Source organism: Melitaea cinxia, chromosome 17, assembly GCF_905220565.1.
Source record: "Melitaea cinxia chromosome 17, ilMelCinx1.1, whole genome shotgun sequence".
Taxonomy (NCBI): domain Eukaryota; kingdom Metazoa; phylum Arthropoda; class Insecta; order Lepidoptera; family Nymphalidae; genus Melitaea; species Melitaea cinxia.
Window position 1 is genome coordinate 7,837,066 of NC_059410.1, and position 25,628 is coordinate 7,862,693.

Below are 25,628 nucleotides of genomic sequence, written 5' to 3' on the forward strand. Positions count from 1 at the left end.
ATTATATATTTTCATATATATATTTTATAGTAACTGAAATAAATTTGATTTATTCATTAATTTATGTCCTTTTCTCCTTGTCGTTATTATTTCTTAAATATTTTTCTAAAGCTCGCCGAAACGTTTCAAAACAAACCCATCCCATTGAATGATAAGTTTTAGCTTCATTCCAGACAGCATCAAAAGCCTCGTCACTTAAACACTCACCCGCACTTTCAAAAACTTTTTTAATTATATGTGGTTCTCGTTTTGCAAACATATCTCGATGATTAACATGAAATAATGTCAAAACACTTGGACATAGACAGGCTTTCATATCAGATTCATGAGGCAGGCATAATCGGTCAGCTTTACAGCAATTTTCTGGTGTAATCGGAAAGTCTAAATCGAAGTAACGACCTGAAGGTATGCCCGCCATTCGTTTTTCATCTTTTTCTTGACCAGGTTTTACCATATCTGAATAAGTAGTTCGAAAATCAAGGCAGGTTGGTGGTAAATCAGACATTTTTGGGATTTCTGGTAAGGGTTCTTTAAAATTGATTATATGAACAAATGTCTTGTATTTAATTTGCTTACCATCAAATGCGTCCCATAAAAGTAATAGAGGCTCTATTAAAGCTGAATCGAATCTTATCAATTTCGATGCACACGCGTTATATACAATATCTTTTGGAAGCCAACCAGATTTTTCATTATCAAAATATTTAAGATTGAAATAAAATCCCTGGAAAAATGTAGGAAGAAACCGCTTAGACAAGTATTTTCTAATAGTATTTAGGTGGCCCAAACATTTTCTGTAAAAATCTTGGTCAGTGTTTCGTTCACAAAATGTTAAGCATTCGACAATGTTGTCTGGAGGTTTTAATTTTCCGAATGTATGGCCTTGGGGTAAACTATCAGTGTTGTTGTTAGGGGCTAGTACTGTACCTATTCTAGGTTGAGTTAGATCTTCAAAATTAGATTGCAATGTATTTATAACACATTTACCGCCATTCCCAAGCTTGATTCTGTCATCAGTAACGCAACATCTTGCGTATGTGCCACGTTTATCAGCAAATGTTCTATAACCAAATGTCAGATCTGGATTATATGCAGGTGTACAATAATTACGGTTCATTTGAACACCAGGCTCTTTTGATTTATTATTGATTTTTTTACACCGTGTTTTCGGCATTATGATATCATATAAACGACCATGGAAGTTGGTTTTCTTACCAAATGTTGTTCTCAATGTATCAAGTCCTTCTGGTAACATTGGCACTTGGTCACTACTTTTCCCTAGAGGTTTTTTCCAATACGAAGAGTATGGTGTGTCTTTAATGTCATCTACTAACATTTGAAATTTTGTTTTAATAGGTGGGTTTATAAGTTCTGCAACTTCTCCAAATGGTCCAGCGAAACGTTTGTCAAGTGGTAACGGATATCGTAAAGGTGGTGCTGGTGGTGGCTTTTTATGAGGAATAACAGAATCGCTGATAAGAGCGTCTACTTCATCTTTCAATAAATAGTGTTGCAGACAATCTGCGACGAATTCATTGGCCTGAGCTGTGGATAACCCTGCAGCACAAATTTTATTATCTCTTTCTATAAACATTCCTCGATTACCCTTTCCACCCGATGTTGATTTCTGGCAATCCACTGGCATAACGATATTATATCTATAAAATCTTATAATAAATTATAGTAAAATATTTCACAAAAACAAATTTGACATTACTGACAATTCGTAACAAAACAAATAGTCAGTTATATGGCAATTTTAACTCTTTGCTATGATAAAGATGGATAAACGTAGAAATACGAAATTTCTATTTCACTCCCTCGTAAGTATTTTCTACAAATTTTTACTCATGCAGGCCTTTAACAAGCAGTGGAATAATTATTAGTAATAAGGCTGTTACTTGTAACTGTGAGATTAATTATTGATAGCTAGTATTTTATTAACCATTGTCATATCAAGTGAGCTAATATTTTCAAACAAACAAAAAAAAATCTATCTTCATAATTTTTGCGATCTCAAAATTATATGTTGATTATACTACTAATGCCTGTAATTTTATTGAAAAACAAAATTTTCAGTACTATATCAAATTAAATATTCTATAAGTGTGTTATTATGCGACGGTTTCTTGTGCGTATTATTTGACGTAACGTTCAAATTGTAGTCGCTTGCATGCCGGCAAAGATTATTAGCTATGTGTAATGTATACTTAACTAATAATAGTTTGCTAAGCTTTATAAATACTTGAAGGAACGTAATGTTTGCTTTAGTCATGCTAATATTTTAAGCAATTTCTGAAGTTTGTAGATTTTGAAGAAATTATTCCTTAATGGAAATAACTCTTCCAATCTTCTGTTACATAAAATTTGGAGATGGTTGCTTAAGCACAGGCTTTTGTTAATGTAAGTCGTATATAAACACTATTCATTTACAGAAGTTATTTGGTTTAAATTTTTGATCGTCACAATATACACTTCATGCATTAAAATTTTATATTACATAGGTAAATACTTGAGATCTTGGTGCGCCCTGTTCTTGTTATTTGTCGTTTATATGGAAATAACTGTGTATTTCAAATATGCCTACATTTATTTTGTTATTTGAAATAATATAGCTCTATATCAAGTATCAGTTTCAGTTTTTGTTTACTGAATTTGACTGTCCCAGTAACTAACCGTACATGTATAATCTAGGATAAATTATATGTTACTTCAAGTTGGTGAGAATGAAAGATAATTTATATTCGAAAGCAATTATCTTAAAAATAAACTAAGATATTTATTGTATTTTAGTAAATCTGTATTGGTTATTGCTTTTACAAGATACCGCTGTAGACTTAAGATGGCGCAGAAACTAGTAGGAATGGAGTATTAATCATAATTTTTTTATTAAACTTTTATCAATTCACCATCAATATACTACTTTCAGGACAGAAAGAGAGTGCTTCTCAACTATTTCTTAAATGACCATTATTGTGATTATCTGATACGAAGTCAATTTAAACAAGAGTAAAAATAATATTCTAGTGAAAAATGATTACATACTTTATCTGTTTTATCACAATTGTATCACTGGTATTGGCGGATTTCTACAGTTTGCGTTACGACGATTTTGATATTCAACCTTTGCTAGAAAATGACAGGGTACTTATGGGTTACGCAAAATGCTTCCTCGATCAAGGTCCATGTACTCCAGAAGCTAAAGATTTTAAAAGTAAGTATTTTAGCGTTTGTTCATTTCTCATTTTGCTAATTATAGCAAGTGACACGTATAATTAAATACGATGACTAAAGATCTACGTTCCTAATTATTTTGATTAAAGACATATTTGTTCAATTCATACAGAGACAAATTCAGATGCAGCGAATAACATTTTAATTAAATTTTTTGCTTTTATAGCTACTCATGCTATTTAATTTAAGTATTTATGAGCTACTCGCTTGATTAAAAAAAAAAACATTAGTGCTTTGATCAATTTATTTATCAAGCAATGTATTCAAAATTATGGCAGTAAATAAAAGATGAAAAAACGTATTTCTAACTTTTTTTTGTTTTGTTTTAGAAGTGATACCAGAAGCTGTTGAAACAACTTGTATAAAATGTACAACAAAACAAAAAAGTCTAATACGAACAGTTATAAAAAAAGTAATGAACAACCACCCAGACATTTGGGATCAACTTATTGAAAAATACGATAAAGACAAGATATATAGAAAAAATTTTGATAATTTTATTAATGATACTGATTAAAAAGTATTTTTTTTTTTCAAAACAAAAATCAATATCTTATTATAATTTTCTTAATTTCAAATACAATAAGTATTAGATTTAGAAGTATCAAGTTTCTTGTCTTTTTTAGAAAATAAAACTATAGTTGTTGAATTTTGTGACTTATTTATAACTTTTGACAAGATTAAAATTTTACATTACAAAATTTTGTAGCAACTCGTTTGCTGAAAATTAAACATATTTAAGCCTTTTGCTTGACGGATTCTATTCTGTCTTTGTACTTTTGCTGATAGATGTTCTTAGGATCGTACTTTGCCGAAAGTTCTTTCCACAAATCAGGGCGTTTGTTTACTAAATGTCTGATTACTTTGTCAGCACCAGTTTTCTGTTTTTCTGTGCACTTTTTGCAGTCATGTTCCAATGCGTCAGGTAGAGTTTCCTTTAGGGCTTTAGCGTCTGTTGTGCAACGGCCTCTTTCGACCAAGCAATCGACGTAGCCCTTCAAGAGACGCTGAGATTCTAATATTTCATCGACATTGATATGGTCCCATTTATCGGTGTAAGTAGATGCAGGCTTACTCCAAGCTACGGCCACGCAGCATACCAATCCTAGGAGAACTAAAATCTTCATATTGAGTCTGAAAAATTATGACACAAGTATGTATACTTGTACAAAAATAGAATTTTATTGTAATATAATTCTATTGTTGTTAAGCTCCAACTGGAAGTGCAGTTGTGGAATTATATCGTAATAAATCTTATTGCAAAAAATATATAGAAGTTCTAATGGAATGCAGTTTGAATAGTCAATGAGATTAAATGCGTGTTTTGATGGAAAAAACTCATAGGTAATTTTCCATGGCTGTGCTGCAAATGTATGAATAAGCACATAATACCCTAACCACGAGAGCCTAGTAATAATCATTTAATTGTTATAATCACCTATTGTTTTATTGTAAGATAAATAACGATGCCATTGTCGTTTGAGGTCGAATGCTTGAACCTAAACTTTTGCCATTCTCGAAACATTGCAGCTTACTATATATATATTAATAGAAATAAGTGTACATATATTATAGATAGAAGGTAGGTGTATATATAAACATAGATCATGATAATGACAAGAATAATTAAGGTAAGGTGCAATATAATAAAAAAAAGATAAAAAAATAATAATAATTTAAAAAAGACAAAAAAAAATAACTATATCTTTTTGCATGTAAGATATCAATTAAGTTAGCGTAATTTTGGTCGGTGGACTCACGTCTGCATTAGGGACACTAAGGTAGAATTGGTTTTCTCGATGTAAGCTGCAGTTGTGTAAGTACCAAGTAAAGATTATCAACAAAAATAAAAATTGGAATAACAAAAGGACGAGTATTATAAGCCTGTGGGCATATCTTTAGAGCTACAAAGCTGATTACAAAGCTTACAAAGCCACTTTTAAAGTCCAATATTGAATATTGAATAATTGGATTTAAATTGTTTGTAAAAAGCACCCAACCAACAAAAGCTTTTACCAAAATCAATATATAATCAACGCAAATTTCATGAGTAAAAATAAGTAACAATTAAAAATAAATTCACTTAAAACCTAATGGAAGAATTTTTTCATCCACTTATCAAAATTACATAATAATTTTAGACGACGCATAACTATACCAACTTGGTCTACTTGGTTTTTTCAAGTAAATTGGCATATTATCGATCTATGGTATAAATAATCAAATAACTCTGAAGCTTCATGATAAAAGTTTGTACATAACTTTCCTATTTGAAAAGACTATAAAGAAACATTTTCTTTTCAACCGGGCGCAACAAAAAATATAATAGAAAATATTTGTCTCGACTTGATAAATGTTCTTCTACATATACACTGCAATGTTGAAAATAATACGCCTCAATACTTGAAAATTAAAATTTAAATAAAAAAAGGCATGGGCACTCAAAAGCCTATGGATGTTAAAATTTAAATAAAAAAAAAAAAAAGATAAATGTTCTTCTAGATTTCCTCATTACAAAATAAACTAATATTATTTTATGATAAAGAAAAAAAACCTGATGTGATGTACCTACCTTTAATTTGATCCTGGTTTGTAGTATTCACTGATCAAATCTGATTGTGTTGTGAAGATCTAACGCCTAGGTAAGGATATTTATACTACAGTTGGATGCAGGTATTATTAAATGTTGCGTTATTGACATTATAGCAATAACAATTGAAGGGCTCTATGAATCATTGGTAATTAATTGATAAGACAATAGGTTCCCGCGGAAGAAAATCTACAGGTCATCAGTCGCATGTAAAAACTGGAGGTGACACTTTATAGACAACAAAAATATATGTATGAAATTATGCGTAGGTGATACGCATTATAAGTTTCTAGCGATGTTATTATTATTATTATTATTATTTTATGTTCTAAGCCTGGTGTTTGTCATATGATCTTACTTTAATTTGAGCAATATCTGATGAATAGTTTTTAAATTAACCCGTGTAATTCGTATTGGATTGACTTCCACTACTTTGATGACGATGATATTACTTGTCGATGTAAATTGAAGTCGTTTTTTTTTTGTTTGTTTGAAAACACACAGAATTATTTTACATCATTGCCACCCTTTTCTATTGTCATTTTTCTCTTTAATTTCTCTTTAATTTAACATTATTTTGAGCATTAAAGGCCTTTTTAAATAAATACGAAATATTACTTTTTTTTTAATTCGCAGTTTTTGTTTAAGATTCGATCGAACTTTACATGTATACGATTCAGCCTGTAACATACCACTGCTGCATAGGCCTTTTCCTACATGTAGGAGAAGGATCAGAGCTTAATCCACCATGATGCGCCACTGCGGGTTGCTGGATATATTCCCTACTCATAAATAAAGATCGCTATCAGGTATTTACGATAACATTGGGACCGATAGCTTAACGACTCTCCGACGACGTGCTCTCCGAGATACTGTAGGTAGACCCACAAGGACAGACATCCAAACCGAAAACCAAATATTTGTACAAATACAAATATCCATTCCGAGCGGGAATCTATCTGCAAACCGTCGGGTGTTTTAGGCGCCTACACGCACCACTACACCACATCCGCTGTTGTTAGTACATGTATATTTGATATTCATTCTAGAAGTACGACAACGGCTGCTGAGGCTGTAATGCGTAAAACCGTATATCCTACTTAATGCCATATTTTTGGTTAAAGTATTGCAAGCCTAAATTTATTTTTAATTTTTTACATTTATTTTTACCTTAGGATGTAATAATGTGTAAAATTTTAATGACAAAGTAGCTGTGCCTTGAATTCGTCCGCGTAATAATGTGGACTTTGGATAGCATTTTTTGGATATATATCTTTTGGTTTAATTTTTGGTTATAAACACCGTCGTTTGGGTATTTACATGTTCAAGGTCATATTTAAGTTGTCAGAACTTTTTTATTTATGAACCGATTGACATGAAACAAACACTAAATGTTAAGTGAAGCTTCTCACAATATATTAGTGAAAACACCTAAATCGGATAAGCCGTTTCTGAGATTAGCATGCACAAACATATTTCATTTACATTTTTATTATATGTATTAATTGATTGATGATGATGATTACGGTAGAGAAACGTAATGCCTTATCTCGACAAAGCTAGCTTGTTGGTAAAGAAGTCTATGCAAGATAGGTATCTTTGACGAAAAAGGAAAAAAGCTTAATGTTTATTTTTTATTTTTGGACACGTAATTAAATGAGATATGTATTTCACGGAACATAAACCTCAGCATATTGTATACATTGCATACAAGAAGTAACCAGAAGTAATAAAATTAATTTGAATGTTAATGAAAATCATTTGAGTCACGCAGGCTATTTAACTGACTCGCAATAGAACGGTTATTACGATAAGATACGGTCGCGACCTAGGAAACTTGTAACAAGATGAATATTTCATAAAACATCCTCACAATTAACATAATATTATTATAATTTTTTATATTTCAGTGTCACCGTATCGTCATTTGTTACAATATCACTTTTTCGAATATAAACCGTACGTTATAGGCCAAACATTGTCTTATATTTGGCCGTTGGTTTGTTCGCATTGGAGTTCCATATCACATACTGTATACCTATGTCATTATTATCACAACACTTTCTTTGGGATTGAGAATGAATATTGAGAGTCTTAAGAGACTATGACTTTAATATGACAATAAAAACCTATTAAAATTGTTATTGAAAATATATTGTATATTGAGCATTATGAATTGCCGTGATTACGGTCATTTTAATAAAGATGGATATCATGTAATAAAGCTTTTAATGAATTTCCTTTTTTAATTACCAGAGTAAACGTTTGTAGGCGCCAAGGCATTTTTGCTGGGGTGATATACCGGGGGATTTATCATCCGCATTACACAGTCCCGAGGAGGGAGGCAACCTTCGTGTTCGAGGGAGCCTCTCGGAGGTCGCTTTTGGTGACGGGCCCTAATTGGGCAACACCGGCGGGATCGAGGAAGTGATTAGCGTCCCTGTGATTCCACCCCAGGCGAGCGAAGGAACACCCCAGAGGTTTTAGTCCGTGAGAATCGGACATACCCTCCAGCTCCCCCGGGCTGGAGGCATCCGTTAGGGGTTTCCTTTGGGTCAACAAAAAAAGGCGTTTTTGCTGTAAAGTACTGCTGGGGATAAGTAAAACATAGAGGCGCACACATTTATTATATTTTAAAATCTGTATTTTTTTAAAATTTCGTATCCAATATAAACTTGAAAAAGAAAATTTACGTGTTAATGGTATACTATAAGTAGTGCCCAATATAATGAACTATTTACTTGGTAGGTATTTTAGTTACCCATCAATATTATTTGATTTGATTTGGTTTGATTTTTTAAGGTATTATGTTACGACTATGCATTTGTTAAGATGACGACCGCTTTGGCGTAAAGGTGCGTGTGCCGTGTCGGCCTCGCCCAGACACCGACGGCCGCGGGTTTGATTCTCGTTCGAAGTGGATATTTATGTGTATACAAATATTTATTTCCGGTCTGGTTGTTAGTCCTTGTATCCGTCAGTCCCAGTTTTTATCATGCACGCCTGAAACCAAATGTATATCCGTCAACCTGCATTGGAGCAGCGTGATGGATTAAGCTCTGATCCTTCTCCTACATGGGAAAGGAGGTCTATGCCCAGCAGTGGGATATTAAAGGCTGAAGTAAATTTGTTGAGAAGAATCTTAAAAAATTATAAGATAACATCGGGACTGAAACAATGATTTAAGTATAATGAATTTTTTTTTGTAAAAACATTTATTTAGTTTTAATCCGAGTTAAATAGAGTTGAAGTGGGGCGTTCATTTATTTACTATTTATTTATTTATTTTTAAATCTAAAACATGTATAATAAAAGACCTAATGTACCTTATTTCTGTTTTCATTGACATCACACGGCGCGACGTGTCTTTTACTGTTAGCCTTTTCCATAGGCTCAAGGTCGCAACGAGCTATAGAAAGAGCTATGCTTCGAGAATTCGCGTATTCACGAATACACATAATGATAAATTTCTATATGTAAGATTACGACTTTAGACAATATGATGTAAGCAAAATAATAAAACGAATAAATAGGCACTAATTAACATTAAAACAAACTAGTTATACGAGTATATTGATTTTGTGCTAATTTGTGTTATTTGAAATGTATGTTCTACGTGCGACTCTCACATCTTTTACCTCAAAAAAAAAATTACAGGAAATGACTAAATTTAAAATAGCCATAGCGATATATCACAGATAAATGTTAGTTACAAAACTCACATTATTGCTATTGCATTATTAATCTAACAGGCGCTTAGGCAACCAATAAAATCTTTAGAAAACTAATAAAAACAAAGTCGTCCATTTTATAGCTCTTTTGATGTTAGATAGACGAGACGATAGACGTTTGTGGGAAGTAAATTATTTTAATTTCGAAAATCTTCGTGTAATATTCTGTTGCTTCAAACCTTATTCATTAAATAAAACTTTGAAAATTCCTTTAAATTTTTAATAATATAGTGGTTGGTACTATACTATAAAATTATAGTTGGTTAAATTTATAGTTGACACAAACAATACATAAATTTTTTTATATATAGCACATATTTACAAATCATTAGCAAAACAGTTTCAATGATTATTATATATAAACGTATATAAAATCGATAGGCCATCGATTCATCACGAAATTTCAAAAACCATATAACTGAACGTATAAAGTTAAAATTTGGCGCAGAGATTATTTATATTTAGAGTACGCCTGCTAAGAGCGGATTTTTCGACAGGGACAGATTAAAGAGGTCTAAAAGCTTATAAGTCTCTATGAAAGTCCTTCATTTTTCGTGCTACAAGCTTGAAATTTGACAGGAAGATAGGTAATAGTTAATAAACGTCTACTAAGAAATAATTTTAGAAAAGGGCGTATTAACAAGGTCTGAGGGCTCTCCAAATATTTTATAAAAGTTCCTAATTTTTTATGCTACAAACTTGAAATTGAACACAGAGGTAGTTTATAATTAGTAGGCGTCGTGTATGTACGGATTTTGTTACAGGATAGCATTAAGGTGGTCTTAGGGCTCACGCAAGTTTGTATGAAAGAACTCAATTTTTTTTTTACTATAAGCTTGAATTTTGGCAGCATTGAGGTAGGCAATAATTAGTAGACATAGACGGATGGCATTACAGATATCTAAGGGCTGTGGAAAGATTTTATCAAATACCGTATTTTTTATGGCATAAACATGATATTTGGCAGAGAGAGAGAGAGAGTTCGTAGTTAGTAGAGGCCCTTTAAGAACAGATCTCGTGGTTAGGGCCGCATTAATAAGGTTCTAAGGAATGTCCAAAAACTTTATAAAAGGTATTGTTTTTTTTATACAATGATAGGCTTGCGTTGACCACTATTTCACCAGATGATAAGTAAAAATGCGGTCTAAAATGGAACAAGCTTGCCTAGAAGTAACCTATTCACTCGGGACTTAAAGATTCCCGAGTTATAGTTTTCCGGACACAGACGCTGGTAGAGAGTTCCATTCTTTGGCCGTACGTATCAAGAATGTACTAGCGAATTGCTTAGTGCGTATAGGGGAAATGTCAACCATATAAGGGTGGCGTAACGCAGAGCGTCTGGTTGTACGAAGATGGAAGGGGGATATGGTTGTACGAAGATAAAAAACCGACAGACCGGCCACCCTACGCCAATGATGCAAGCTTTGGAGCTTTTCAGCGCAAAAGTACTTGATTTTTGTGTAATGCCTGAAAATTTGAAACAAAGATATTTAATAGTTTGTAGACGTCCAGCAATAATGGATTTTGTGAGGAAGAGGTCTAAGGGCTGTCAAAAGATTTTATAAAAGTCCTTATTTTTTACCCTAAAAACATGAAATTTGGCAAATAAAAAAAGGAGTCAAAAACTGTTGTAATATAATGATTATACACTACTCTAGCCCCTCTATGTAAATATTATACATATCTACACGAGCGAAGCCGCGGGGAAGGATAAAATTACTCAAATAAACGATTAACACTAAAACAATAATAATAAATAACAATTGATACAATTGTTAGTCAGAGTAGTACCCAGAGCGCACCTTTCCCAGTCGGTCGTTAGCCGCGATGGGCAGCAGATCCAGAGTTGCGGACGTGCTGCTCATCCCGATGACCAGGGTGTACCACGAGGACGTCATCAACAGTTGGCACCCCATCTTGGCTAAGACCTTAAATCGACATCACGCAAGATACCAATGCATTTTGAGTCCAGAAGACAAAAGAAAAAATACATCATATCTTTTGCGATAGTACTCTTTTTATGATCTTTGCATGAAATATAATTAATATGTGGTAGATATATAAAACTGAGGTAGGGCACAGCAGGAACTTTCCTGTTCAAAATATGGAGCAGCCCGACTGGAGTAGTGGTCCCTAACATTACAGAAGAAATAATACAGTTTTCAAGCAGTGTTGTGTGCCTGTTGTTGTGTAAGGTGACCAGAGCTCTTGGGGGAATTGGCGATAAATTCGGCAACGCACTTGAGATGCTTCTGGTGTTGCAGACGTCTATAAGCTACGGTGATCACTTACCATCAGGTGAACCGTACGCTTGTTTGCTGACCTAGTTATGTTATATATATATGCTAGCGACCCGCCTGGGTTTCGCACGGGTGCAAAAACTATCAATGTTCCTCTACTATATTACGCATGTATTATACATATATAACCCTTTCTCTGGAATCACTATATTTCCTTAAGAATACCGCATCAAAATCCGTTGCGTAGTTTTAAAGATAAGATAAAAGATGTTTTATACTTACTGTATAATGATAAATATATATACCTACTAAAAATAAAATTATATTCATTTTTATGTTTTAATTATTCGTTATTTTTTTCTTTTATTTTCTTATTTCACAGCTCGTAACTATGAGTCAAGTAGTACAAAAATTATAGTTATTTGCGATTTGTTTTTAAATATGAAGTAAGGTTATTTAAATATAGAACTTTTCGATCAAGAAATTACAAAAATACACCGCCTAGGGCGCGTACAGGGGGAATTGCCCAGACCAGTTCTTATATCATTTGGAAATTACTGGAAACGTTTGGAAATCTTAAAGAATAAGAAAAAATTCAAAGTTATATCGATATCAGAAGATTTTTCAAAAGAAACTCGGGAGAAAAGGAAGGCATTAAAAGAGAAATTAGTAATGGAGAGAAAGAAGGGTAACTATGCTTACATAAGAGGCGACACGCTTATAGTAAAAAGTAACAAAAATACAGAAAAAAGAAAAAGGGATAACACAGTGTCACCGCCACAATTGAAAGAACCGAGTGAAACAAAAACTACTCCTCAGTCAAAATTTAGTAAAGTTGATGCCTTTTCTTTAATGAGACAGGCAGCAACGCCTAAATTAAATAAAAACAATTGTTAGCAACTAGATGTCGGTAACCGGAAGAACACAATAACTAACAAATTATTAGAGAAAATAACAAAAGAAAAATTAAAAATAATCCCCAAGCCGGCTGGTCCCCGTGGGGAAAAAGACCACCACCCTCCAAATCCCTCAACTAAATCACTGAAAAGAACCGAGAGAACGGATATATATATTGCGACATTAAATGTGTTAACTTTAAGAACTAGTAATCACTTAATCGAGTTTGACAAAGCATTGGATGAGATCAAATGGGGTATTATTGGACTCAGCGAAATAAGACGATTAGGAGACGAAATAGAAGAGTACGATAACTATATTCTGTATTACAAAGGTGTGAAACAAGGATTGTATGGCGTAGGGTTCATAGTTAGAAAACAACTCAAAAACAAAATAGAAAGTTTCCATGGCATATCAGATCGAGTTGCGATATTAAATATAAAACTAGCAGGATATGACAAGCCCTGGTCTATAATACAGGTTTATGGCCCTACAGAAACATCGGATGAGAGTTTAAAAGATCAGTTCTATGAAGATCTTAACTCTGCACTACAACAAACACACAAGAATATAATTGTCATGGGTGATTTCAACAGCCAAATAGGAAAACGAAGACAAGGTGAAGAAAATATCATAGGTAACTATAGCACTGGGAAGAGGAATAAAAATGGACATCGTCTGGTTAATTTCTCTTTAGAAAACAATCTCACCATATTAAATACTTTATTCAAGAAAAAGCTAAAAAACAGGTGGACCTGGATCTCACCATGTGGGAAATACCGAAACGAAATAGATTATATATTGACAAACAAACCAAAATATTTTATAAATACAGAAATACTTAGCGTCAACTTTAATACCAACCACCGAATGGTAAGAGCAACCCTATATGGCAAGACACCAAAGCAAGGACGAAAACATATAAAGCCACCCATGCAGGTTATAAACTTACCAATACCGGATAAGATACTAGAGAAGCTAAAAACTGCCTTGGCTGGTGTTCACGAACAAAAGTCTGTGCAAGATAAATACGATAAGCTCGTGTATGAATTACAACATATTATCAGTGAATTATCGACCTCCAGCAAAGTAAAAGATAAATTAGGTACGAGAGCCGTCACTCTGATAAAAGAACGTAGAAATATGTTACTTGATAGGAAAAATAAAGAAAAAGAAATAGTAGAAATAAGCAAAAAGATAAGACATGCAATTAGAGAACACAAAAACAAAAACTTGACGAGAACTTTCATGTATCATATACAAAGAACGGGTGGTATTAAAAAAGGGCTAAGAGAACTGAGAGAAAAAACTAATTGGATACCAAACATTTCAGTTAAGAATCTTAAAATAACAGCAGAAAGACCGAAAATAATGAAAGTCGCTACTGAGTTTTATCGTCACCTATATTCAGAAGAAGATAATGCCCCTCAATCTCAATCTGATAATGAACTGCAACAATATACATGCGAAGAAGAAATGGTACCGGAAATATTGGAAAGTGAAATAAGATACGCTATTAAAACCCAAAAAAATGACAAAGCTCCAGGTGAAGATGGAATTAGAAATGAGTTATTAAAGGGTACTTTGGAAGCTATCACAGAAATACTAGTACACCTTTTCAACCTGATACTAATCAGGGAAACAATACCTGTACAATGGACCCAATCGACCATCATACTTTTGCACAAAAAAGGAGACAAATCAAACATCGAAAATTACAGACCAATAAGTCTATTGTCCAACCTCTATAAGATATTTGCCAAAGTTATCCTTAACAGAATTTCATTAGTCTTGGAAGAAAACCAACCGCGAGAACAGGCAGGTTTTCGCAGCAACTTCTCAACTGTAGACCACATACACGTTGTCAAGCAACTTTTAGAGAAATGCAAAGAATATAATAAAAGCTATTACATAAGTTTTGTTGACTACAACAAAGCATTTGATTCCTTAAAACATAAAGCGATCTGGGAGACACTAAAAAGTCAAGGTGTTCACTGCAAGTACATCAACTTAATTAAAAACATTTACAAAAACAGTACCTCGAGAATACGCCTAGAGAGTACAGGAGAATGGTTTAAAATAAACAAAGGTGTAAGACAGGGTGACCCACTTTCTCCAAAATTATTTGCAGCCACACTAGAGAGTGTCTTCAAAAATTTACACTGGGAATCCTTTGGCATCAGCATAAATGGCGTGAAACTCAACAATTTAAGATTTGCCGACGACCTAGTCATTTTTGCAGAGGATGCTCAGACCTTAGAACTGATGTTACAGCAATTAGCAATTGAAAGTGGGAAAGTTGGTCTTACCATGAATACAACTAAAACAAAAATTATGAGTAACAGAAATAGAGAAAAAATCTATGTAAACCAGTTAGAAATAGAATATGTTAACGAATATGTCTATCTAGGCCAAATCATATCACCAAATGATCAAACCAACAAAGAAGTGGATCGACGAGTCTGCAACACGTGGAAAAAGTTTTGGGCTCTTAAGGATATAATGAAAAATAGGGACATTCCAATGACTGCCAAGACTAAATTACACGATACATGTATCTTGCCATGTATGATATATGGATGCCAAACGTGGGCTCTGACTAAAAGGAATATGGAAAAACTAGAAACATACCAACACGGTATAGAAAGAAGTATATTGCATATAAAGAGGAAAGACAGACAGCGATTAGTCACAATTAGAGCCAAAACAAAAATATATGATGTTAAAATGAAAATTAGAGAACAGAAATGGCGATGGTGCGGCCACATGGCAAGAAACAAGTTTCGGAAATGGACCAATGATATCACGGATTGGTACCCAAGGGATGGAAAACGGAAAAGAGGACGGCAACATCTCAGATGGGTAGATGACATCGAATCCTTGGCAGGAACTACATGGCAGCGAAAGGCCATAGACAGGAAAATATGGAAGGGAATGGAGGAGGCCTATGTCAGGAGACACACTGGGGATTGAGAACGGCTACCGACGACGGGTGCTTATATTATCCTTCAGTAAATAAAGGCTTATTATTATTATTATTATTGTACTGAATGTCACTCCGCCCGCCCAATACATAATAGATACATATATTATAATAACTACTTATATAAATAATATAGTAAATTTACTTATACTTACATATATAAATATAAGCGGGTGGAGGAATACGCCCCGGCAGGGAGATCAAACGGCCGGGGGTTAGGGCTGTGTAGGCTGAGAAACCGGCGGACAATCCTAGCCGAGTCAAGTAACACCGCCTTCTGCATCCTGGCTGCGAGCGAACCGTCCCGGATCCCCAGTTGCCTCAGATGGTGAGCGAGGCTAACCGGGATCAAACCGTTGGCAGATATTACGATAGGGATTATTTCAGCAGACCCCACACCCCACATGTCGACAATCTCGTGCGCCAGATCCAGATATTTACGTTTTTTCTCAGTCTCGGCTTTCACGAGATTCTCGTCATGCGGGACGGTGATGTCCACTAAAAATACCCTCGACCGTGCCCTGTCCATCACCACGATATCAGGCTTGTTCGCCAGTATCGTCCTGTCTGTGGCGATAGGCAGGTCCCAGTAGAGCCGGACTCCGTCGCGTTCGAGTACTGGCACCGGTGAGTATTGGTAATACGGCATCCTCTGTTCCAGGAGACCGTACATAAGAGCAAGCTCTTGGTGGAGAATCTTGGCCACTTGGTTGTGTCTGTGCAAGTACTCAGTATTAGCAAGCACGGAACAACCCGAAAGCACATGCCTGAGTGACTCACCGGGATGACGACAGGCTCGACAGAAGTCGGGAGTGCCATCCTTCAGGACGTGCTTTCGGTAGTTGTTCGTCTTGACCACCTGATCTTGTATTGCACAGACAAAACCTTCGGTTTCCCCAAAGAGGTCGCCGAATCGCAGCCACTGCACGGAGGCCTTACTGTCCACGTGTGGTGCGTGAAGCGCCTTGTAGAACCGTCCATGCAGTTCCTTCTCCATCCATACGGTCTCCCGGTCAGAGGTGCTCAGTACGACCGGTTTCTGCCAGTTCTCTTTGGCCAAGGCTAGGGGGGTTAGTCCTTTGTCACACATTGAAACGTCACCATGCAAAGCGCTGTCCCGTCTCGTTTCAAAGTAGGCCCTGAGGCTGCACACCTCGCGGTTATGCATAGTCTTAGCGCTTAACATGCCTCGACCACCACACTTCCGCGGGATGTACAGTCTCATGACCGACGACTTAGGGTGGTGCATGCGATGGTGCGTCATAGTTGTGCGGACTCTTCTGTCCAGGGCGTCAAGTTCGGTCTGAGTCCATCTGAGTATGCCAAAGGTGTACAAGAGAGTGGGCATGACCCAAGCGTTATAGGCTCGGACCTTGTTGGCTCCAGACAAGTAGCTCCGAAGAACTTTTGTCAGCCGTCCAAAAAAGATTTCACAAACTGCCTGTTTCATGTCCACTTCCTTCACCCCTATGCATTGTGACATACCCAGATACCGGTAAGATTCAGCTTCGGAAAGGGTCTTGAATGATGTTAATTCGAGACTAAGCTGCGACGATTGAGTCACCTGACCCCTGTCCACATGCACGACCGCACACTTATCTACTCCAAGCTGCATCCTGATGGAACTGCTGAACTCCGTAGTGATTTTCAGCAGTTCCTGCAGGCGTGCAGCGTTAGGTGCCAGCAATTTGAGGTCGTCCATGTAGAGAAGGTGGGAGACTTTAGTACCTCCTCTCCGAAACTGAAAGCCTGTCCCCGAACGCTCCAGCAGGGTGCTTAGAGGGTTCAAGGACAAGCAGAACCATAGTGGACTCAGGCAATCATCCTGGAAAATACCCCTCCGTATCCTGATTGGGTCATCCGCCCCCGTCAGTCGCTCGCCCTGGAGACATAGGATCGTGCTCCATTGCCCCATACATACTCCGAGGAAGTCTCGAACTGCCTGGTCAACCTTGTACAGCTCGAGGACCCTCAGGAGCCATGAATGAGGTACCGAGTCGAAAGCCTTTTTGTAGTCGATCCAGGCGGCCGAAAAGTTCCGACGGTTGCGTCTGACAAGCTGGCCCGCCACAGAGTCGATGAGAAGGAGCTCCTTTGTACCGCGACCGCCTCCACGACATCCGTTCTGAGCTGCAGACAAGATATTAAACTCACCAATATGTCGTGAGATCTTACAGCTCAGAACGGACGTCAGTGTCTTGTAGATGGAGGTCAGACACGTTATGGGGCGGTAGTTGGTGGGATCTGCGGTGTTGGTGGACTTAGGAGCTAAGTGAGAGATCCCGGTAGTGAAAAGGTTCGGGAGTGTCTTCCGATCTATTGCCTCTTGGTATTGTCGAGCCAAGGTCGCATGGCAGACCGAGAGCCCTTTCAGCCAGTAGTGATGCAGACCGTCGGCCCCCGGACTTTTCCAGTTCGGAGCCCGCCGGACCGCACCACTGACGTCCTCCGTAGAGATGGCGATTGGGTTCATCGGTTCGATTTTAGCACATGCGTCCTGAACCGCCGCAATCCAAGGGCCCTCCTCGTGCTCCACCTCCCCTGACCATATGTTGCGCCAGAAGGCGACGAGGTCAACCGTACTCGGTTTTAGGGAAGCAGAGCTCGATATCGGGTTCTCCAGCTTTCTATAGAACCTTTTCTGATCACTCACGAAGAGGCGATTTTGTCGAAAGCGCTCAACTCTCTCAGAGTACCTTATTATTATTATTATTATTATTATTATTATAAGGTTATTCATAATAACCTTAAAACTTCTTTGTGTTTTAGTTTAATTTTAAAGGATGAGATTTTTATATGTTACTAGCTGACTCGGCAAACGTTGTCCTGCCGCTAAACGCTATTTAAAAATGGGGGTTAGTGGTAGAAGGGTGAAAATTTAAGGTTGTATGTATTTTTCAACGCCAAATCATAATAAAATAAAAAATAGATAATTTAACTAAAAATTAAAAAAATGGGATGGACTCCCTTAACATTTACGGGGATGAAAAATAGATGTTGTTCGATACTCAGACCTACCCAATATGCACACATAATTTCATGAGAATCGGTCAAGCCGTTTCGGAGGAGTTTAACTACAAACACCGCGACACGAGAATTTTATATATTAGATGAGGATGAGGAAGTGCTAATAAATATTATGAAGAAGTATTTTTTGCCTTATTTTACCTCTACTTCCTTTCCATTTTTCAATGTATTACGAAAAAATATCAAGAAATGTCCGTTTAAATTGAAGTATTAATAGTGAATATTAATAGTGTGCTATATATATATTGTGCTATATTTATATTATATTATAATGGATTAATATTAATTGTGTATATACACACGCTTACGGTTACAAGACAAGGTTGCACATGAATGAACTTTAAATACAGCTATTTATTTATGTTTACAAACTAATTAAATGTAAGACATTATTAGCTTAAACTACTTCAGACCATTTGATTATCACAGCTTCATGGTGCATTGATGCGCTTGAGTGTCGACCTTGTTACGTTTTTATTGAAGCAACATTTAATTGAATATTACCTGCATACAACCGACTTAATACATCATTGATTAAAGACTATTCTGACTTTAAATTATCAAGTTATATGTATAAAAAAATATATGTCTAAAAAGCGTATGTTGGAAGACATTTTAATACAAAAATAGTATTTTCGTTTTCTTATCAGTTTCAGTTTTTAAGGACTTTATTTTAATCTGACACGGCGAACTTCTTACCATCATATTTTTAGTGATAATATCGATTGCGTTATTTTTCTTTGAACAAAATTAGTTCTGACAATAAGGAATACAAAAATAAATAATTATCCGATTTGGTACTGTCGTTCAGAAATTTTGCGCGTACATACATTTTGGCGAGTAGTATTTATTTATTTATTCGCAAAGTATACTACCATTACAGGTTTATTACCTAATGCGACAGTACATACTAAAATATTTTAACCAAAACAACCACTATTCATAACACATAATAAATAAATATATAATTTATATAGATCTGTTTAATTATTTAGAGAAAATAAAGAGAGAGAAACTAAAATCTACGCTACACCTATAACTAAGCCGCTTGATAGAGATAGTGAGAAGCTGAAAAAATTAAATAATTAAATGAGTATTAATAAGTTAGCATATGTGATACAAAATAATTATTTTACACAAACTTTAAAAAGAAGGTATGGTATTCTATGTTCTAACGGAAGTTTTTTTTACCTTTTGCTTAATTAACCCTGGGACCTTTGTAATATATTAAAAGGTCTTTATTAATCATACGCTATAAGTAGTTTCGATAAAAAAAAAGGCTTTGTACTTTACGATACAATTGAAGGCTAAGCAGACCCATTATGTTGTCCATAGTTGTCAACTTCAAGTGTGCAGTATTCAATTGATAATAGGTTAATACGTAACAAAGTTAATTAATAGCTAGGTTTTTCCACCCATTTAATGTTAACGCGTTTCGGCAAGGTTGTTGTATAAACTGGCTTGGAATATTACTGAAGGTTATTTTATCATCGTAAAGATTTAGTTATGATACATACCTAATTGCGGTACATTGATCCGAACACGGTGCATTTTTTACATTTTAATTTTTTTCTTAATTGTTTACTACCTAATACTTATATGTAATGTGTAGGAACTAACTACTATTAAGTAGTTACATATTTTACCGTAGTTTAACTTCTAATTACGTGTATATTTCATGATAATAATAAAAGTGTAATATGGCTTTCGCCTTTTACGGACCCCGTCGTCAAAGGTGGAAGGAGTGTGAAACTCGCCAGCACTGTGGATCCCATTACTGTCTTTTGCGTTTGTTTTCTTAGCATTGTAGAAGCTAACTGTTCTAAATTTGTATCCAATGCGGATAGGAACCAAGAGGCTTACATCTCTATTATGCAAAAAGTCTTCCATCTTTGTCTTTACTTGCGGAGTTTACACGATTTTGACTATTATGTTTGGTCCCAACGAGTAGCTTGAAAGAATACCACGTACATACTCGTACAAATTCATTCACGAATATTACCTCCATATAAAATATATATACATCCTTGCCGAAAAGTATGCAAAAGTAATAGCACATTGACATATTCTGCTATTCCAAACTATGTAATTTGTTTTTGTAATATTATTTATTTAACAATTTATTGTATAGGGTTTGCACTATTTTTGCTTTTTGGAAATGAGGTACAACGTCACGTTCTTTTTTTTAACTTCAATACATTTTTCACAGCCATTTTCTAAGGCAGGTTAAACGTGATCACATGATCATAAATTTAAATATCTAGGTATAATTTTATGATTATGATAACAAAAGATGTATGCTGTTAACAAAGTGAGCAATTCAAGCAGAATAGTGAACAACGCAAGTGGAAAGGGAAAAAAAACTGTAATATCTGTTATTCAAATAAATAATTATGTTTGCTCGCAAACGGAAAAAACCAACTTGAATTACATCGACAAGTAATAAATACAAAGTAGATTGACGACAAAATAGTTAGGTAAATACACAACATCAAAGATTACTTAACAAGTAGGTCAATCAAATATAAATAGACCACATGACAAGTACCACCTTTCGATTAAAAGAAAAATCATCGAAATCTGTCCACTCAGTGAAAAGTTCTGAGGTAAAACACAACGTAGATCGACGAAAAAATAGTCAAGTATATACGCATTATTAGCGAGAACTCAAAAAATACTTGTCAGATCTTAATTAAATTTAAATGGGACCACATGACACGACAACCTTTTGATTTAAAAAGAATGATCGAAATCACCCCACCCAATCAAAAGTTCTGAGGTAACATACATAAAAATAATACAGTCCAATTGAGAACTTCCTCCTTTTTTTGAAGTCCGTTAAAATGAGGGATTTTTGTATCTAATTTTAAATATAGCATCTATGCACATGTAGCGATATCTATCGAGCAGCATACGAACTACGGAACTAGAGAAAACTGACGTAACCTACATCACGCTATCAAAGTTATCAGTGATTGAGTATATATAGAAGAACCCGACAGCAACCGTTAGGGCAGTAGCCCGCCAGACACAACACCCGTCTGGTCGGAGGATCCTCCCTGTTAGATGGCGGACGTGATACTTCACACCATGTTCTCCTCGCTACCAAACACACATCAGAGTGTAGACTGTAGCGTCTAGTATGTCTCGTATATACTAGAAGGATATTATCTAAAAACATACACATATGAAAAGCTGTCTTCACATTTATGTTAAACCAAACCATAGAAACCGTTGTTTTAGAACACCATACGTTACTTTACATTTAGTGTTCTAATATAGTACTAAGAGACAGAAACACTGTATTGTTTACCCATTGTCTTCAAATAAGAAACGATAAAACTTCATTTAATCTTTAACTTCCCCTAAGAATTCATTTCTTAAATGACACTAACAGTACTAAATGAATATCCTCTCAAAATTTCAAAATCTATCTCACTATTACTTCCCTGTCTATTATATCATAATGACCGTTACTTTTTCAGTAGGGGTACGTAGACTGATATTTTTTATACTGTAAAGGAGGCAAACAAGCGCACGGACTACCTAATAATAAGCGGGTACCATAGCCTATGAACTCTCCAGGCTATACCTTGCTTACAAAATATACCAAAATAACACAATGTTACTTGAGAGCAGTATTATATGACCGTGTACTCTTCTGTAAAGTTTAGGTAGTTTATTACTTCCCCAGTCGGGCGGCTGAAGATTTATATTATAACAAGATATTTCCTTCTGTCATCATCATCATTATAGCCTATACAGTCCACTGCTGGACATAGGCCTCCACAAGTTTACGCCAAAAATAACGTGAACTCATGTGCTTTTCCCATAGTCACCACGCTGGGCAGACGGGTTGGTGACCGCATTACTGACTTTGTCGCACCGAAGACGCTGCTGCCCGTCTTCGGCCTGCGTATTTCAAAGTCAGCAATTGGATGGTTATCCCGCCACCGATCGGCTTTTTAAGTTCCAAGGTGGTAGTGGAACCTTGTTATCCCTTACTCGCCTCTTACGACACCCACGGGAAGAGAGGCTATACATATTCTTTAGTACCGTAGCCACACAATTTCCTACTGTGTCTTACCTCAATTAACTGTATGTGTCCTTAATTTATGTCAGAGGTATTCATAACAAGAATTGTATTTTATTTAATAAAGTACTCATCACTTCCACCTAATAATAAAAAATACACGTGTTTCCATCACGCTACCCATAGATTTTAGTCCTAGATGCTAGTATAAAGCAGCATTAAGTCACGTCAAGCGCAAGCTCCTGATGTCGCAGACGTCTGTAGCCTATAAAAAAATGATTAAGTTGACTATATAAAATTAATTAAAAACTGAATTACTTGTCGAGTTCGACGAAAGTATTGATTTTTAAGTTTTTAAGTTTGTAAGTTTTTTTTCCTTTTAAAAATTGTATAATTATTTTAAATAAATGATAGTTATATATATATATATATATATATATATATATATATATATATATATATATATATATATATATATATATATATATATATATTTAAATTAAAAGAATTAAATATTTTATAATATATGTTAACAAGCGTCTATTCCGCCGATCCGCTAATCAACAATCTGACCGTTTGCTTATTTGTTACACAAGTGATAAAAAAAAATAATATAAAAAATTGTGTATTTATAAAAAATAAAAATAATTTACTATTTGCATATTATTTGGCAATCATTGTGTACGTATGTCATTGAGAATTAATGAATGACATAATATGCTCATACATTATCTTTTTTGTAACGTAAACGTCATTTGTCGGAGGTATATTAAAAATTTAATTTTTTTGTGGTATTGTTGCTATTTTGACTTCTATACAAAAAGTGTGAATACATTCGTTAAAAGTATTAATATTTCATAAGATTCCATAAGGCTAAAGGCTAATTGTTCATTATTGATTTTATTTTTAAGCATTTTTAATAACACATACACTCGTTCATAGGTCTAAGAAAGGAACTTCGTTACAATAAACAAATTAATACACATGTATAAGGTAATAGCCGACTGAAATAATTTATAGCGTCACCTTGCTCACGCAGGAACACAACACTGATTGAGAGCAGTATGATTTATCTGTGTAAATCTTCTGTAAGGTCAAGGTAAAAGACCAGCAACTGACCCCAGTCGGGCTGCTCCAGATTTTGAGCAGGATATTTCCTGCTATGCCCTACCTCAGTTAAAGTAGTAGTAGAGGTAGAGCTTAAATTCACAAAGAACTGTTATTCTTATAAAGTTTGTTTTTGTGCTATGTCTGAGTTATTAGGTAGTTTTGTATGCAGCCAGGAACTACGATTACATTTTTCGTGCAAAAACTTCACCTATGTTCGTTATTACCTGTAGAAACAATCCACCAAAACAGTTTTTTACACAAATTAGTCAACAATGTTTAAGTTTTGTCGTACGTCATAAACAAATGAATTATTAACCGACTTCCAAAAAAGGTAGGTTCTCAATTCGATTGTATATTTTTTTAATGTATGTTACCTCACAACTTTTTACTGGGTGGTCCAAATTCGATGATTTTTTTTATCGAAAGGAGCTGTGTGTCATATAGTCCTCAAAATTTGATCGAAATTTGATGATGACTCTTTGAGTAATCTCTAATAGCGCGTACTTGACTATATTTTCGTCAACTTACGTTGTATTACTTGTCGATATAATTGTAATCGGTTTTTTTTTTTCGTTTGCGAGCACACTCAATTATGAAATACAGATTGACAAAATGTTCTGTACATTTTCAAATCAAACATAAAAAACACAAATGAAGATAAAAAGACACAAGCACAATGAAGGCAGATTTAGTTATTTAGTCTCTGGTGCGTTACTATTTCACTTACTATTACCGACTTAAAAAGGAGGAGGTTCTCAATTCGACTGTATTTTTAATTGTGTGTTGCCATCACGTCATAAATTTTTACTGGGTGTACCGATTTTGATCAAGATTTGACAAGCGCTGTTTCTGTCATCTCTATTAGTAATATTTACTTGACTATTTTTTCGTCTAACTAATATGTATTACTTGTCGTGTTACTTGAAGTAAGTTTTTTTTCGTTTTCGACCAAACACAATTATTAATATCTTAGTTATACCTTGTACTATTGATGAATACAATAAAAGTATACTTGTGTTATAGTGAACAATTATCTTCTAGATTATAATCATAAGTGAATATCGTAAGAAGTAAAATTTTTCTTTACAACTTAATGACATTTATAAATATAACTAGCTGTGCCCACGGCTTCGCCCGCGGTGAAATCAGTGTGTCACAAAGTTTTCCCGGTAAACTTCCGGTGAAACTCTCATCAAAATTGGCTTAGCCGTTCTGTAAACCTTCCCCTTGAAGCACTCTCTCCATTGGTGAAACGGCATGAAAATCCGTTCAGTAGATTTTGAGGGAATCGATCACATACACTTTGGGGACTTTGTTTAACACTAACTGTTGCCCGCGACTACGTCCGCGTGGTTATGAAGATATGCATTACTATCAAGATGTTTAAGGCAAATTATTTTTTTATTTCAGTCACTTGAAATGCTTATCACACTGAGCAACTTTTTAAAAGGCACAATTTAGTATAATTTAATAATTATTTTTATAAAACCTCTCTATAACACCACATTTTTAGTTTTATTTTCAGGCTGCAGTATAACTAACCTATCAGGCGAACTTATAGCTGCTGTATATGTTTCATACAAACTATAAACTCCAATTAAACCCCCTTAGCGGTGGAATATCGCAAAATTCGTCCTAAGCGGACGTCTACTAACTATAATCTACCTCCCTGCTAAATTTCATCTTAATCCATTCTGGATGGATGGACTATCCAGCGGTTTTGAGTTCTTGTGATGAATCAGTGACCTTTCTCTTTTATATATATATATATATATATATATAA

At 35.0% G+C, this 25,628-nt stretch overlaps 3 protein-coding genes across 3 annotated transcripts; 1 reads left to right on the plus strand and 2 right to left on the minus strand.

Annotated features, from left to right (window-relative positions):
- Positions 1 to 40: 40 nt before the first annotated feature.
- On the minus strand, positions 41 to 1,731 carry LOC123661708 (EF-hand domain-containing family member B-like). The gene has a single exon (XM_045596653.1). It carries the CDS (start codon positions 1,643 to 1,645, stop codon positions 62 to 64), a length of 1,584 nt encoding a protein of 527 aa, XP_045452609.1. The 5' UTR covers positions 1,646 to 1,731; the 3' UTR covers positions 41 to 61.
- On the plus strand, positions 1,700 to 3,883 carry LOC123661716 (allergen Tha p 1-like). The gene is made up of 2 exons (XM_045596662.1): positions 1,700 to 3,214; positions 3,564 to 3,883. Exons 1-2 carry the CDS (start codon positions 3,034 to 3,036, stop codon positions 3,749 to 3,751), a joined length of 369 nt encoding a protein of 122 aa, XP_045452618.1. The 5' UTR covers positions 1,700 to 3,033; the 3' UTR covers positions 3,752 to 3,883.
- A 50-nt stretch (positions 3,884 to 3,933) lies between these two features.
- On the minus strand, positions 3,934 to 5,915 carry LOC123661710 (allergen Tha p 1-like). Its single transcript, XM_045596655.1, has 2 exons — positions 5,807 to 5,915; positions 3,934 to 4,368 (listed from the first exon to the last, which is right to left on the minus strand). The coding sequence occupies exon 2, from the start codon at positions 4,359 to 4,361 to the stop codon at positions 3,972 to 3,974; it is 390 nt and encodes a 129-aa protein (XP_045452611.1). The 5' UTR covers positions 4,362 to 4,368; positions 5,807 to 5,915; the 3' UTR covers positions 3,934 to 3,971.
- Positions 5,916 to 25,628: the final 19,713 nt, after the last annotated feature.

Bases quoted from the DNA above. Each gene is read 5' to 3' on its own strand.
- LOC123661716 (XM_045596662.1), top strand. From the start codon at position 3,034: ATGATTACATACTTTATCTGTTTTATCACAATTGTATCACTGGTATTG. The intron at 3,215-3,563 runs GTAAGTATTTTA...GTTTTGTTTTAG, and splicing joins AGAAGCTAAAGATTTTAAAA to AAGTGATACCAGAAGCTGTT.
- LOC123661708 (XM_045596653.1), bottom strand. From the start codon at position 1,645: ATGCCAGTGGATTGCCAGAAATCAACATCGGGTGGAAAGGGTAATCGA.
- LOC123661710 (XM_045596655.1), bottom strand. From the start codon at position 4,361: ATGAAGATTTTAGTTCTCCTAGGATTGGTATGCTGCGTGGCCGTAGCT.